The following is a 17,493-nucleotide window of genomic DNA, read 5'->3' on the forward strand; positions in this document are numbered from 1 at the left end:
AATTTATTTTAATTGTTTTATTATTTTCATGAATTAATTATAAGTATATTGTTTATAATAATCATGAAATGGAAATAATAAACAAGATAATGAGCACAAAAATTAATAACATAATTTATTAGAAACACTTATTGTCTATTTAATTTATTTAACTTGATAAACATGCGATTTTTTTAGATGATAAACAATAGACAATACTAAATGACATCACCAACAATTTAAAAAACACAAACAACAATAAAGTTAAACTTCGATTTTTTATTGTATTATATTTATCGAATTAATTGAGTTCGGTTATATAATACATAATGCAATTATATAATTATATGTGTGTGTTTTTGAAAATGAAAAAAAAAAGAAATGAAGTATGTTGTAATATTTTTAGAGGATGTGGGTTGGAGAAAGTTTTTAAAAATAGAGATCACGGATCTCTATTTTAGAGGATAGAGGATGAAAAATAGAGGATATGGATTGGAGATGACCTAATACATACTGTATTATTAAACAAAGTGTGTGAACGAAATGAAATGAAATGTTGGTATTTAACTTATCATTCCTTTTTTTAATGATTATATTGTTTACATCACTGTTCAATAAATTACAACCAATCAATAAAGTTAGATTAATCACAAATAATTCATATTTTTTTAATGTTATATCTGAATGAAAAGTATTTTTAATCCTCAATCAACACAAATCTTTTTCCTGTATTATCAAAAAATATATAACTAAAGAATAAATCGTTTGTCACATCGGTTAGCGCTTTTCTTAAATCCACAAGATACATTTCAATTTTATTAATTTTAAATTCTAAATAATTATAAATTTACAAATATATATTATAATGATTTTAAATAAACATATTTGTAAAATACACGTTTGTGTATATATTGATCTCTATTTGGTATACACGGTGCATTAAGTTATTTCGAATGCATACCAGCCAAACTTATCGGAAGATCTTTTGAACAAGCAATACACTATAGCCAACGTCTCTTTGAGACTATTTTCATTTTTCATACATTCCAAGAAGCATTAATTGCAGCATACCATGAAAAGATGATAGACAAAAGACATTTTTTTAATGTCGGTCACTGATACAAGTTAAATGTTGAAGTAACGGTTTACGTTGGAAGAAATTTAACTATTTAAAAGTATGATTCAATACTAAAAGACCAGTTGAAACATTCTCAATCTATCTTATTAATATCTTGAGCACTTCTATCTTTCCATCATCAAGGTACTCAATCAAGCACACACATTTTATTTTTATCTGATAATTAAGAATCATCCCGTGCTTCATATTCACTCAAGATGTTCAAGCTATTTGTTTAGAATGTTGTGTTTATAATCTTTATGAACTCAGATTTCAATAGACAATGATTTTGTTTGTATCTATTGTTGAAGAGGGTATTAGAAATTTCAATGTAGGCATTGAATAAGTTCTAAATGAAGTGGTTTATTGCAAGTTGTAACAATCAAAATTTTCGAGTGAATTTCTTCTTTTAGTGGGAGTACGAGAGATATTGATGAATATTACATTAATCCCTTATGAAAATTAAACCCCCCATTTTGAACACTTGAGCGCTAACATATCTTGATTTGCAAAATCTTCTAAAACTGTTTAAAGTGTATGTTAATCACTTCTAAACTAATTTCGATCAAAACAAATTTATTAATGCTATTACATTTAAATAAAAATCCGTTAGATCCAATTAAAAATTCGTCAAAATAATAGTAAAAATATGTTATTAAATTTATATATAAAAAATTATTTAAAAAATATTTCGAGTAGTACAATTAAAAATACAATTCTCATAACTATAAATAATTAACTACAATATTTTTTATATAATAAAATGAGAAACTAAAAATAATTTAGATTTATATATATTTTAAAAAAGTATTAAAAAAAATTATGAGTGGTATAGTTAAAAACATGACAATTTACTTTTACACAAGGAAATTAAAATAAATACTTATATATAAAAATTTAATACAAATATATATATATATATATATATATGTATATGTATACTTAATATGTAGATATAAATATATATTCATACATACACATACATATAATATAAATATACTTGCATCCACTATTTAAATACATATTTATATTATCAACATGGGCCATGATATAAAAAAATTGAGCAAAAATCTGTGTGAGACGATCTCACGGATCGTATTTTGTGAGATAAATCTTATTTGAATTATCCATAAAAAAATATTACTTTTTATCTAAAAAATATTGTTTTTTATTATGAATATTGATAAGACTAACCCGTCACAAATAATAATTCGTGATCATGTCACAAAAAATCTAGTCAACAAATTGAAGTATTGTTAATGCCCGTGTACTACATGAATATTATTTATTTATCCCGTGTATAAAGCACAAAACCAACTTTAACTATTCGGCTCGTCGCGCCGCCGGGTCGTGACCTCCGCCTCCGCCTCCGCCTCCGCCTCCGCCGTACGAAAACATGGGATTCTTCGACCTGAACATACTCTACCATGAATCCGACCGCCGCGTCACCGATAAATCCTCCCTCAAATCCCGACGTCTCAGGCTCGCTCTTAAAGCCATGGAGTTCGGATACACCGGCATCGCATACAACCGTACCCTCAAAGGCGTCATGTCCGAATCCGACCGCTGCTCCACACCTCTCTTCCCCATATCCTCTATCTTAAAGCTCGTTCCTTCATCTTCTGCTCTATCGGCTGCCGTCAAGTTCCATCGTGAACTCCTGAAGGTCTCCGTTTCCGCCCCTTTTCGTCAATACACACGCATTACTGTAATTGTCGATAGTTCCTCCCAAGTCGCGGCTCTCAATGTTGGAAACCCCGTTCTAAAGAGCTATGATATTGCTGCTGTTAGACCTTTGAATCAGAGCGCATTCGATCAGGCTTGCCAAACATCCGAGGTCCGTTTATTTCTGCAGACATGAATTGGGTGGTTAAATCTTTGACTGATTTGGTGTTTTTGGGGTTGCATGCGCAGGTGGATATAATTGCAATTGATTTCTCCGAGAAGTTGCCGTTCAGGTTGAAGCAACCTATGGTCAAAACTGCTATAAAGGTTGATCCTTTGTTGCATTATTTATGTTTATGGTCCTGAATATCTTCTTTTGGAGTCTCACTTCATTCTGGTGTGCAGCGTGGGGTGTACTTTGAGATTACATACTCAGGTCTTCTCGGTGATGCACAATCGAGGCGGCTTATGATATCCAATAGCAAGGTCAGTTTATAGCATCCTACAGGTCTTATTATGATATTTCTGTATTGGCGAATATTAAGATCAAGTGTTGGGACAAGAATCCCATGACATGATTGAGATATGCCTGTATGTTTTTTTATATTGAAATTTGAATATATAAGGATTAGCTGTTGTACGAGTTTAATAAAACTACAATGGTGGCTACTCTGTTTTAAATAGTTGTTTGACTTCTGGCATCTGGTTGTTCACTTCTGTGGAGGGTTATGTGGCTCAGTTCATGACATCATATGATGAAACGTGCAAAAGATTCCATCTTTGGGCAATATCTGAAGCTTATCCTGGCATCTCTGTTATATTGAGGCGCACATTGAAATTTTTAAATGCAGGGACTCATGGCTTTTAGTAGGGCAGGCTTAATATGTAGAATTAGGTGCACGGATTAGTTATTCTTGACTTGGTAAATTGGTCCCAAGTCAAATCCGTGGCATATTAGGTCTCTTGAATCATGGTCCATGGAGTCTCTTAGTTAACTTGGTTAAAAATGTAATTTGTACTCGAAAAGTGAAATATTATCAGTGGAAATTTTTTAGTACAGTGTAAGTTTTGAGTCTGTACAACTCGTTAAAGTTATGTTCTTGCTCACATTCAAGTTGGGCTACCTATTTAAGGGAAAAATTACCAAAATTGTCCTATAAGGGCCTATTTTAGATTGTCACTTTAAGTGGTCAACATTAATTTTAGCAGTGATTAGCACAGTAAGTTGGCTCGTTTTTTTGTTGTTTCTATTATTATTTGCGGGAATGCTAACGTTGCGCCTGAGTGCCTGACATGTCGATGATATCCGCTGCCACCCATCATTGTCCGGCTCCACGCGAGTACTCCGGCAAAATAGGTCTAAAAATTATTGCATCAGAATCAAATTTTGACTCTTAAAGACAAAATCCTTAACGGTTTAGTTTACAGGACGAATTTGTCTGTTTTCCCACCCATGTAATTAATTATTGGTGTATGTTCAGCAGCTGAAATCTTAGAAAGAGTATCAGATTATACCATCCGAAACTCCTATGTTCCTAGACCATATCGCCACAGCAGTGGAGTGCCCGTTGAGTCTTATTCCATGCAATCTGTTCTGTTTATTGCACCTGTATGTTCTCTGTCAGACAGCAGCAGAATATGTCGAGTCATTTTTTATGCAATTTGTCATGTTCATTGCATCTCTCTCTCTCTCTCTCTCTCTCTCTCTCTCTCTCTCTCTCTGCCTGTTGAGTCATATTCCATGCAATTTGTTCTGTTTATTGCACCTTACATTCTCTCTCTCACAGCAGCAGAATATGTTGAGTCATTGTTTATGCAATTTGTCATGTTCATTGCACATCTCTCTCTCTCTCTCTCTTTCTGTTTGCACGTGTTGAGTGAGTGTGATATGGGGAAGTGAGGTTCAAGTTTTCACTCTGTTAAATCTTGCTGACTCCTCAAGCTTCCAGATGCTTGTTGATTGGACACGAGGGAAGAATCTAATTTTCTCTAGTTCTGCCTCTTCTGCAATGGAGCTTAGAGGACCTCAGGATGTGTCGAATTTGTTTTTTTTACTTGGGCTTTCTATAGAACATGCTAAAGCGGCAATTTCCAAGAACTGCAGGTATGCATATTTACTGAGCCTTAGTCTATCTCCTGATTTTGTTCCATTTTCCTGATGTTTGCAATTTTTCTGCCTGATCACACTCAAATAAAGCTTTAAGAATTCAACAATTCTCAGTTCCATCTTATTTTGTTATTCTGATGGATGCAATTTTTTCCCCCTGTGGCAGATCTCTCCTAGCTAATGCATTGAGGAAAAAACAATTCTATAAGGAGGCTGTTAAGGTTGAAGAAATACTATCACGTGGGCAAGTTAATTTAAAGCAGCATGCATTTGATGAGTGGCTTAAATGGGATCCTATTTCTAGTGGTGAGGGAGATTTGCTGCTAGATGACATGGAGAAGTCTTTCTCCTTGTCGAACTGTACAATCAAAACTGTAAAAATGATCGACTTTACCTCATCTCTGAATGGTATGCCTGCGCATGGGCTGCAGGTCAAAGATCTTATTTCTAGGGCTAAGACATTGCCTGAACCACCAGATACTGGCAAGTACTTATCTGATGCGATGGAGACTGAGGAGGCTGTTGCAGTTAGTGAGAAGCTTGAAGAGGATAATGGTCTCAATACTTTCTCGGAAGAGCAACCCACCCAGGTCATTAATCAAGGTGACTATCACGCTTTGAGTACAGAAGAACATTGTGGAACTGTTCTCTTTCCTGGATGTCAAATTTCATCACATGGAGTCACAATTGTACATTCAGCCTCCGGTTTCAAGGAATCAAAAGTGTCATTAGATTCGCTTCCCAATGAACTAGTTTCTACTATTCCTCTGTCTGACGAGGGTCAAACTTCTCTAGGTGATGAGGAGATAAGATATCAAATATCTGGTATGAAAGATTTTGAAATTATGCCCATTGAGTCCGGCACTTCAAAATTTTTATCAAAACTAGAAGAAACTGTATTAGTTTCAAGTAATGAACTAACTTATCCAAATGCCCTGGAAGCAGATGTTGTTGCAACTGTAGCACAATTACAAGATAGGAAATCACAAATTTGCGGTGGAAGTGTTTTACCTGGCAATGAGCAAGTTCATATCATCACACTGAGTGACAAAAGTATCACCGTTGCTGAAAATCATTTATCTAATGGTTTTCTCAGTCCCTCAGTTAAATCTAGTGTCTCTAACTTACAAGTGGAAGAATCCGATGTCAAAAATAGCCTTGAGATAAGCACCTATGTCCAGGAAGGTGTTGTATATGATCAAGTTTCGAACAAGGTCATCAATAAAAGCAAAAGAGGGGGTTCAGTGGCACCATCTGATCTAGCTGTACAAGATATCTGTACGGAGAGAAAAGAATACAAAGAAATGTCATATAGTTCTGTTGCTTTAGATATTAAATTAACCGTCGATGGATCTTTTAATTTGGTGACAAATCTCGATGAGCCAATTTCAGAGAATGTGATGGGTAAACGGAAGCAAGTAGACTCTGTCACTGTATGCCAGGGGCTTGGTAAATCACTAGCAGGTAGAATTCTGTTCTGTCTTAGTCGTCTCTTCATTTTAGTCCCAACTTCTAACAAAGATCCATTTTTTATTTTCCCTCAAAATCTTGAACTGTTCTGTACCTTCTGATGTGACATTTGTTTAAAGCTCTCTGCCTAGTTCTATGTCATTTAATCTATTTTTGTTGCGCTAGTGATAACTTGCACCTTAAGACATAATGTCAGTGGAACTTTTTTAAATTTTGTAATGCCGATTTGTGTTTTTTCATCACTTTCAGGAGGCAAAAGAAGAAAACGGAATGCTCTCCATCAACCTTTTTTATTTCCTTTCAAGCACTTTTTGAAACCCAGCAATTGTAAGAGGAAGGCTCGAAAGTTAAAGCCTCTAACTAGTATTTGATTCTTAATATTTATAAAGAAGCGGTGTAGGATCAAATTATCCCAAATAGGGGTCGATTTTGTATTTAGATCGATGAGAATGGAGTTGTAAGTATTTAACTTATCGATATTTATTTATTTATTTTTATGCTTTCTCATTGAGAGGCAAAATTGATCAATTCAACTTGCTACCTTAAGATGATTGACATTTGAATGTAGTAGATGTTGGCCATAGTCGTTGTTCTAGTTGCATTTTGGTGGTTTTCGTTCCAGTTCTGTCATCATAGATTCATGCTACTTTTGCCGTGAACTGGAACTGATATTGCCTCAATGTATTGATGATCTCAAGGACTTCTAATTTGCTGGATTTTGAAAGCATTAGTAGTGATTATGTTCCTCTTATTGTTGTGTGTGGTCTTATGGTATTTTTGGACTTCGAGAATACCTTAGACTTGGAGTAAAAATGAGAGGAAAAAGTGGTGTGATGGAATATATGTGCTCTGTATACCTTGCTCGTGTCTCTTGCGACTGCTGAAGGAAGAATTTACTGGTTGCTCAATGGCATTTGATTCCCATTTTAAAATGAAAGTCTTAGAAATGGTTAGGCCACCCTATGTCCCTTTTAACTGTTAGATGTCATAGAGTTGCTGATTAAAAGCTAATGCTTTGCATGTGCTGGTAGGACATACACCTCTCAATGGAAAACTAAAGTGTCATTTTGTTTAATTTTTTTATTTTAAATTTAAATTTAGACAGCGGCTCCAGACGATCGCTTTCTACCTTATTCAATGCCTTTTCCAACATAGCAGGGGCTGCTTAGCATGAAACTGCTGGTCGAAACTAGTATTGCCTGTTATTTGCAAAGTGTTGGATCCAAGTTATTATTTCTTCTCAAGTGATTGTCTTGGATCCTGTGAAACGGCAATTTTACATTTGCAAATTGTTTTTGTTTTTGACTTCTATAGGTTTTGAGTTCTTTTTTTCTTTTCTTTTTTTAACTGCTGAATGCTGCCTCAGTTTCCGAGTGGCATAAAAGAAGCTTCAGAGAAGGTGTTTATAATGGTGTTTCTTGTCGAAGTGCATTGGTCAGTTTTAGAATAAATTATTCGAAACACTAAATGATTCGAAACACTTGCTTCATAACTTGTTAGGTATGATTTTCTCCACATGATCATTGACAGAATGGACATCATAAATGAATTTTGCGCTCATGATGAAAAAAACTTTACTGTTTGGTAATCCTCGATTCTATATGTCCGGCTCCGCTACAGGGCCCACCCCAGGCCGACAAGAACCAACAGAGGCCGGCCTCCCTGCTTGTAGGGGGGCTTCTTGATGACTACATTTATTCTTAAAAAAAATTCCAGATTCAGATTCAAAGTCAAAACAGTTGCACTCAGGCCATTTCAAATTATCATATGCTGAGACTATGATTCAGTAACATGAGAGACCAAATGATTTGTCCAAAGAGATTGTCTTTTTCAATAAAAAAACATTGGTGTGGATCCTAAAGCCAAAACATGCTCTTTTTATAATATAGTAAAATACTTGAAAAGTTGAGGAGTTCTTTAGTAATTTAGCTTCTTGTAAATACTCATTAATGGTAATCATTGTGATGAGCTACAAAGCTTAGCTTTAGTGGATTGCTTTTATATACTCTGTATTATCAAGAAAATGCTAATGGTTTAGGGTAATTAGGCATGTACACCTTTTGAATAATATATAGATATACAGATCTTTATGTTTGTATGGGCATATCAGTAGCTATCTTTTAAATATTCTCGTGTCGGTTGCTTGTTTAATTCAAAGCTTTTTGAGTAATCAGCAAGCACCGGTAGTTTCCGCTGAACCTCCAGGAGGCCAAACATCGTACCAGGTTAAGCCGTTGCTGGATGCGGGTTTTTGAACGCACAAGGTAGAGTAACAAGTTATTTAATAAAGAATTTTCCAGTGATTGACTTTAAACCAACTTATCATATGTAATACTCTCAACTACTTCACCCCTTTTTAACTATTCTTAGACTTCGAATATCTCATTCTTTTAAACCTTTGTTTTCTTGGAATAATAATTAGTATAGGAAGTCATATTTGCCTATTTTGGAGTCCAACTTTCTGAGGCCACTGTCCATATTGACATGTGATATCTAGCCACTACATACTAGTAATAAAGCGGTAATTTGTAGTGCAAAGTAGACTAGGTGCGGCTGTGGGATTGCTATGACAATTGGGAATCTGTCAAGTCATGCATCTGAAATTGATGTCACACTTTATTGGTAGTTCAAATCCTTCTTTTCTTCTTGTGTGCCGAAAATACCCACCTCGTATTCTGTCACATTTTGTTATTTCCCGTTTACATGCCATGTATACACGTCTATTCATCCAAACAAACCGTAGGGGGTAAATTCACATTTTCATTAGTTCATAAATTTTCTTGCTATATCATACATAGTACAAGCTGGTTTCATTTCTTGAAATGCTTAATATGTTATACAAGAGATCCTAAACCGTCATCTATGTGGAAATCTTTTCAGCATTAGGGGATTAGATTTTGCTGAAAAGCGTCAAGGAAATTGATCCAGTTATCATCACCCTCATCATCTTCCTCGACAAATACATTATCCCGCCGTTGAGGGGTCTTCTCTGTTTCATCATTCCTCGCAAATCTTCCTCTGATACGTGGACGACTATCTGCTAAAGTCTTCCTACATTCATACTGATTGACATAAAACTAGTTGTTAGAAATAGACAAATTATACCAAAGGCGGATATAACAGGGAATGAGCACGGCGATCACCCCTTTCCCAAAATACTGTATCCGATTCCGGATTAGAAATCACAACTGACATGACACACTCACGAAAAGACGTTACAATACGTGCATGTGCACGTGAAAGAAACCAGCGATAGTTGATACGAAGTTCAAATATATGTTTGGTTTAACTCTACTCTAGTCTTCAAAGTATAGTGACTTGTATGTACCTTGATCTTCTTGTTGAAATTCCTAAGATTTCTCTTGCTTCTGTATCTCTCGATTCGTTCCCTTCTCTCTTCTGGGCCGTATTTACATGCTCTGTTCATACTTTCCATTACACTGTTCTGATCATTTGATAATGGACTGTTTGATCTCTGTTTTCTTTGTGCCATGTTTACTCCCTGCATTACATCATATGGTTAAAGTTCGTTCCAGCTTCCATTTTATTAAATCATTCCATGCATAAGTATAACCAATCATCAATATTCTCGGTGAAGATTTTTGGAGTATGCCGAGAATGTAATTTAGTTTACCAGCAAATCACCGGTGCTCGAAGCCTTCCTGACAGATGAAGCAATCATCGGTTCAAGAAACGTGGCAGATGATGTAGTATTTATCGGAGAGTGAACATCCGAATTCTTTAGTAGAGAGTGGCTACTGACGCTCCTCTGAATAAAGGTGGGACTATATTGTACGTAATTCGTTATCGAACTGCTACAGCCACTGCTGGTGTATCCGAGTTCGGACCTCAATGATGGTAGCTCGTCGTTCTCATCTCCAGGAATGGCTAGACGAGATAGGAGTGGTGAAGGTGTTAATGTGGGGGTGGTGTCTGCTAAAGGATAACGGCTAAGGAATTCTGAGGAATAGTCATATGTATAGTTGTGTCCGAACATGTTCTGTTCCTTGTGTGTGTGTGTTTTTTTTTACTTTGGTTTTAGTTTTGAGGGAATGAATGAATTTTGAACATGGGATCATGGCCTCTTCTTAAAGGGGTTGGACAGGCTGCTTGGGGATGACGTGGACGGTGACGTCATCGGCTTTGGGGTGGAGTTGACTTGAGAATCTTTCTTTGGCGCAGGTGGAGAGTATCCTGGCCTACTTGTAGTAGCAGTACCTCCTGGTGGCTCGGTTTTGTGGGAGTGGGGTGGTAAGGGCAAAATTGAGACTTCACATAATTTAATTAATATGCTCTATAATTTGGACATTACGAATTATTATACATGTTTACCCAATTTTCACCGACCCCATAATTAGGATAATTAATTTTTAATTATTTTATATTTAACCTAAAACAATTAGTTAAAAAAATATGATTTTATTAGATTTAGATATATTCTTAGTACAATTATTATACATGTTTATCCAATTTTCAAACTCCACATTTCGAACTTTAGAGTTTGGTATTATTTTCAAATCAAAGTGGGTAAAATTTCAAATATATACCAATCACAAGTATCAATGCACTCAACTACTATAATACAAGAAAAATAGTTCAATATTAACAAAGAGTAGATCTCTTCTGAGATAGTTTCAAGAATCTTTATCTATGAGACGAGTCTATCCTACCGATATTCATAATAAAAATTAATATTCTTAGCATAAGAAGTAATACTTTTTTATGGATAATCCAAATAAGATATCTATCTTGTGAGACCGTCTCACACAAGTTTTTGTCATTAACAAATTATTCTATTATATTCACTCAATATAATATTCATAAAGAAATATATGATCTTGCATATTTCCTACACAATTTATTTTAATTTCAAATTAAACATTAGTATATGTAATAAATTATAATAAAAATAATGCTAAAAAATGAAACTTATAATATATAGTACACCAGACTATTGAATAATTAAAATTTAATAATTTTATTCAATTGGATTTATTACATTCTTATCCTTCACATTTAGGAAAATTTGGAGACAACATTAGATTTGTTCAACAGTTTTTTAATTAATTAATTAATTTTAAGCCACAAATACTATATATAACTAAAAATAAAAGCTTTGACAATTGAAAGAGTAAATCATTTATTCATTGTTTAGTTGAGCTTTTAGTGACCTTTAATTTTGAAATGACTTTCAAGCTAATGTATGTGCCTTGATTGTGGTAGTGAAATTGATTATTTTTTCGTAGCAAAATTTATGGGAAAAAATAGGGCTAATTTAATAAATAAAAATGAAGTTATATCATAATAGATTATTAAATATTTATTTCTATGTATATATCGTTCAATTTATTTATTGATAAAATTTGACACGATCCAACATAATTTTTGTATGATTTGGATTTTTGGACTAAAATTTGTTATTTGAAACCATTCTAAGTTCATTTAATATTTTCATATCAATTTAAATATTTGGTTGTATTGTCAAATTTTTGTTTCAACTTGGTCATCATTCTTTATTTATTGAAAAAAATCGTTAAAAACCCTTGACAGCACATCTAATTTTACATAAAAAGCCGCAATTAAAATATACTTAAACTAAACCCTATATAACAATTCGGTTTGAATTTAGTGAGACTCATTGAAATCTAAGGATGTAAAAATAGGCTAGCGTATTAGCAGGTCAGCCCACAACACACCTCAACCCACCATTAGACGGGACGGGAATGAGCTACTAAATTGCCAACCTAGCTCAATCCGCCTTGGGCTACGCTTTAGGTGAGCCCGCCTGCCTATTTTTTTTTAAAAAAATTGAGAAAATATTAATAAAACTTTTTTTTAATAAAAAATGCCAAAAACATTTGAAATTATAAGAAAATGAAAAATAAATCTTAATCAAATAGTTCAACCAATAGGTAATAGTATTATTAAGAAATTAATAACGTATAAAATTAATTTGTTAAATAAAAAGTTAATTATCATATAAATCAAATAAAATTTAAAAATATTTATCTACAAAAACTTAAAAATAAAATTTTATTAAAAAATAAAAAATTAAATCATATTCTGGCAGCTCGCCCACCCTCCCTCCTGCCCTAACCGCAACCAAGCTCAACCCGTTTAGTCCGTCATCAAATGGGTTGAGATTTCTCCAACTCAACTCGCCCCCATTTCAAAGGTAGGGTAGGCCGACTTTTCGTGCCCTGACCAACTTTGACAACTTTACTCAAACCGCACCATGATCACCCCTAACTAAAATCATGATTGGACATTGAACAATAAGTGTTTAAATTAAAATTTAAAATTACGCAAAATAGCAGAAAATACAAATCTAAAAGCATCGATTTACACGTTAACTTAATTTAATGAACATGATTTCAAATACACGCAGTATTATTTGTAATACACACTTTAAATTGTTCACCAAATCAAATATCTTCTTGCCAATAAAATATTTCCATCAATACACTGCAAAAGTTGATATTATTCTGTCCAATTTTAAAATATTTCTCATCACTCGCGTTTCTTAAAACTAAGAAACGGCCATTAATTAATCAGGTGAAAATCTAACTATCACACAATATGAGACAAATATATATGCAAGATTAGGCAAAAACTTGTGTGAGACGGTCTCACGGGTCGTATTTTGTGAGACGGATCTCTTATTTGGGTCATCCATGAAAAAATATTATTTTTTATGCTAAGAGTATTATTTTTTATTGTGAATATCGGTAGGGTTGACCCTGTCTCATAGATAAATATTCGTGAGACCATCTCACAAGAGACCTACTCGCAAGATTAAAAGTTTGCTTGATTAAATATTATTTAATATCTTATAAAATTTTGAAACTTATTATTTTATTTTATAATTAATCTTTCAAAGTGTTGTGATAAACTACTAATTTATAAATTAGAGCCAAACAAATTCTAGAAGTGCATCATTATTCTACACTACACGCCAATACTCAACTCGTTAGAAAACCCTAGTCACTGGTCAGACCCAAAAAAAAAAAAAATAAGAATAGAGTCTCAAAACTCTCAAATCATATAATATATACAAACCCTGATCCATGAAAAGCCTACAAAATTCGAGTTCCAATCCTATAATAATTTTGCTTTTTGTTGTTCTATTTCGCCAAAGCATTGATGTCACGTCAAATTTGATTAGGTATATATAACTTAAAACAGAAAAATATGACAACTTAGATAACTAAAATAACTATTTTCCCCAATCAGATCTTATTCGTAATCTCGGTTATACTATAATCTTTATGCATATATACCTTCAAATTAAAGCACTACGAATTTAATTGTGAACTAACTAAAATTTTGAGCTCAATATTGTGTGTGGTGATCAGAGGTAAAAACTGAATAAAGTAGGTCCTCAAGAATCTTGGACATCACTTCTGGAGTGCGTGTACCCCTCTTCTGTCTCTCCGAACTCGTACTATTTTAGTCGCTGGAATCATTCATTTCGGGACTTTTTTTAATACCCAACGTTTCGTTATTTGGTTGGACAAAACCCACTAATTTTCAAAAATAAACAACAAAAAAAAAGTAGAAGAAGAAGATATATAATTGCACCAGTTTTTAGTGCAGTAATGATATCCACCTAGTACCATTTTCACTCTTACTCTTCAAGAGAAACATGTGAACTTATTCTATATTTTCCCTTCAACACAATCTTTTTTTATTTGACACTGTCAACAATTCAGTAGGATCGTGATAATCAACATGTAATGGTTGCATGCATTTTTATTTGTACGTACCTTGCAATTGTCACTTCAACTATAAATAATCTATATTTCACAATTATATTCGTGACGCAACGTTTCGTTCATTGATTGGTTGCAAATTGGAAAACTACAAGGGAGATTGACTAACGATTTAATTTTGAAAAAAAAAAAATTATTAAAATGATTTTAACATCAAATATGGGATTTCAACATCAATATTTGATTAGTGAGTTGAAATAGAATTGTTAGTAATTATTTTGTCCGACAGATGCTCAAAATGATAAAAGTATCAATATACGATGTAAAATAGTAAATTTGTGTTTTATCAGAATTAAATGTTGTGCCAGATGTTACAACATCTCGGACAACATGCAGCGGAATATTATATTTTGCAACACAAATTCACTTTCAATTACTAAATGGACTAGATTAAACTTGCACAAGTATAAATACTTGTGCGGTGCCTTATGGCAAAAATTAATCACTAGAAAAATCAATCGTTCACAAAAACCTAACACTAGTGATTATGACAAAAATCAATTTCCTCAACAAGTTGAGAAAACAAATGCTTTCTAAAACAAACAACCAGAATAAAACTAAAACAAGAAAGCAAAACGTGAGCCAAAAAGGTAGATCCACGAGAAGCAATCTTCGGCCAACTTCTTCCCAGATGTTGTCTGCAGATGTTCTCAACATTCACAGCAACACCCTATCACAACTCTTTAAATCACAGCACGTCTCTTGAATAAGGTTTTCTCTGAAATTCTGAACGTGCACACAGAAGTGAATATTGACCGGGAAGAAGAAGCCGCAAGAAAAACTCTCACTAAAAACTCCAAGAAAATCTTCTCACGTGAAAACTTTTCACGAAAACATCCCACGAAAAACACTTCGACTCCACGAAAATTCTACACACAAACTCTCTGAATTTTTCCCACGAAAATTCTTTCTTTTAAGCTCCCAAGAAAATCACCTCCACGAAAATCCTACACGTGAACTCCTCCACTAAAACTCTCTCTCTCTATGCTTTTTAATCTTCATCTCTCTTATTTATATTTCACTTCAACTCACAAGAAAATCTACAAAATAAAGAAATCAAGAGTTAAATCAATAATATCATATCTTCAAGATCTTTATTATAAATATAATATCTAGAAAAGGCAAACCCAATATTCCACATAATCTTATCAAGAATGAAATTAGATTTAAGAAAGATATTATATCACAATAAAATCTTAACATAATTATCTAGAAAGGCAAAACCATAATTAAATATTATACTCAATCAAATCAACAAGGAATAGATAATATTAGGGAAATAAATCAATAAGATATATCAATTAAAATTAGGAATAAATATTTCCCTTCAATCTCCCCCTTTTTGCCTTTCTGGACAAAATCAAATCAAACTCAAATATCACAATTGAACTCCAGTTAACTCCCCCTTAATATGAGAATTTTTCTCCCCCTGAATAAAATCAAGTTAGTACGGGTGTTGGTCGTTATGTTGGCAATACCTGAGACAACACCTGCAAAAAAAAAAAAAATCATTAGCAGTTCATTAATACAGAAACACATCAGGGAAGCAGGACCTTAACAAAGTAGAACATTAAAAATGAAATCAAGCAAAGGTATCAAATAGATGGTATCATTGGATCCTTTCAATTCACAGTCCTTTGAGTTTGAATCGCATCTTCTCCCCCTTTTTGTCCAGAATGGACATCTACCTCCATAGCCAGACGATAGTCAGAAACTAAGTTCTCATAAGAGACAAGATCAGCTTTAGCTCATAATCACTATCCAAAATTACTGAGATAATTGCGTCAAAAATAATTTCAAAAAAAAATTTCCAGAATTGAAACCAACATCGATTTTAACACCACTGAACCATCAAAAATCACAAATATTGGATTTCTAGCAAAAACCGGATTTTCATCGAATTTTCTCTGTTAAAATACGCATACCCTCTTGACCAACAATATTCTCAATGTTATGTTTATGCATGACCTATTTATGCCTAATAACATAATGTAACAGAAATGGAAACATGAAAACAAATATGAGATATGTTCACAAATGAGGTGTTTTTCGCAAATGTTGGCAACATCTTCTGACAACACGTCCAATTTCAAAATTTATTTCGATTTTTCTGCACACTTAAAGACTTATCAATTTTCTGATCATAGAAGTGGTAACTCCCACACTAGAAGAACGGTCTTCTTTAGGACTCCTCTAGGTAGCTTTTTCCAACTTCTTATGTTTTCCTTTCTGTATTAAACTCAGAAGAGGTAGCTCCCACACTAAAAGCACAGTCTTCATTGGAACTCTTTTAGGTAGCTTTTTCCCATCTTGTCTTCTGATACATAGCTTTTTTTTTTTAATCTTTTCAAGTCACTTTTCGTATGGGACAATGTCATGAAGTACATGATCATCCTTCAACTACTTTGTGATTTAATCAGATTGTTAAGCATATTCAAGTGTGTTAAGTTTAGATAGAACAAGAAATTGTAAGTGCACCAGAAGATTATGCAACATTGTGATAACACATCATATAACAGTATGCATGCAGATGTAGTATGTCTAAGTCCTAGAAATGCACATGCAAGGTAGGTGTTGTCCGAGATGTTGTAACATCTGAGACAACATCTATGTATGATTAGGCATAACACATGCTGAGAGATTTCCTAAGGTTGGAGAATCTCTCAAAAACTAATGCTTTTGTGAATATGTTAGTCATTTGGTTATTTGTACCAACAAATTCAATTCGAATAAATCCTTTTTCTACTAAATCTCGAATAAAGTGATGTCTAATGTCAATGTGTTTTGTTCGAGAGTGTTTTACTGGATTTTTTGAAATATCAATTGTACTAGAATTATCACAGTATCCGATTTCTCTCTAATAAACTAACCCATGAAAATTGTGAGAAATCATAAACATAAACTTGACAAATAAGACTCTCACCTTTAGATTTCTTAATAAAAAGAGTTTTGTCTACCTCACCTCGTTTGAAGCCAATTTCCAGTAGATATTCACTTAATCTGTGAGTATAAGGAGCTCATGCAAATAAGTCCAGCCATCTTTCGGTAATCCACTTTTTCTTTCTTTCGAGTTTGGACACCTTCATGCATACTTCCAATTATTTGAGATGATGGATGGTTTTTCTGAATTTTACTTGGAATATTTCGTCCATCATCTACCGCGTCATCATCGTTATTCGTTTCGTCCGCAGCTTCAGTGACTTCAGTGTCAGATGTTGTGTCAGATGTTGCAACATCTGGCGCAACATCTGCATTTTCCAGTAATATTGGAATTTCCAGAAACTCATCCACATCATCTTCAGCTGTTTTCTTTTTGAGATCTCCAAAACTTTCTACTTCCATGGGACCCATAAGATCCATGTGCAGTAATTCCAGACAGCATG

At 33.6% G+C, this 17,493-nt stretch overlaps 2 protein-coding genes across 3 annotated transcripts; one reads left to right on the forward strand and one right to left on the reverse strand.

The window, feature by feature from the left end:
* Window positions 1-2,395: 2,395 nt before the first annotated feature.
* Window positions 2,396-6,866, forward strand: LOC142553476 (protein GAMETOPHYTE DEFECTIVE 1-like). Of its 2 annotated transcripts, XM_075663752.1 has the most exons (7): window positions 2,397-2,933; window positions 3,011-3,088; window positions 3,167-3,247; window positions 4,711-4,865; window positions 5,035-5,693; window positions 5,814-6,332; window positions 6,588-6,866. In XM_075663752.1, the coding sequence occupies exons 1-7, from the start codon at window positions 2,493-2,495 to the stop codon at window positions 6,707-6,709; spliced, it is 2,055 nt and encodes a 684-aa protein (XP_075519867.1). In that variant the 5' UTR covers window positions 2,397-2,492; the 3' UTR covers window positions 6,710-6,866. The 2 variants fall into 2 exon arrangements, with proteins under 2 accessions (XP_075519866.1, XP_075519867.1); XM_075663751.1 differs by having other exon boundaries at window positions 2,396-2,933; window positions 5,035-6,332.
* Window positions 6,867-9,077: 2,211 nt separating this feature from the next.
* LOC142554487 (uncharacterized) lies at window positions 9,078-10,379 on the reverse strand. The gene is made up of 3 exons (XM_075665156.1): window positions 9,973-10,379; window positions 9,667-9,840; window positions 9,078-9,400 (listed from the first exon to the last, which is right to left on the reverse strand). Exons 1-3 carry the CDS (start codon window positions 10,333-10,335, stop codon window positions 9,221-9,223), a joined length of 717 nt encoding a protein of 238 aa, XP_075521271.1. The 5' UTR covers window positions 10,336-10,379; the 3' UTR covers window positions 9,078-9,220.
* Between the last annotated feature and the right edge of the window lie 7,114 nt (window positions 10,380-17,493).

The sequence above is a fragment of the Primulina tabacum genome, chromosome 8, assembly GCF_025594145.1.
Source record: "Primulina tabacum isolate GXHZ01 chromosome 8, ASM2559414v2, whole genome shotgun sequence".
In the NCBI taxonomy this organism is placed as follows: Eukaryota; Viridiplantae; Streptophyta; class Magnoliopsida; order Lamiales; family Gesneriaceae; genus Primulina; species Primulina tabacum.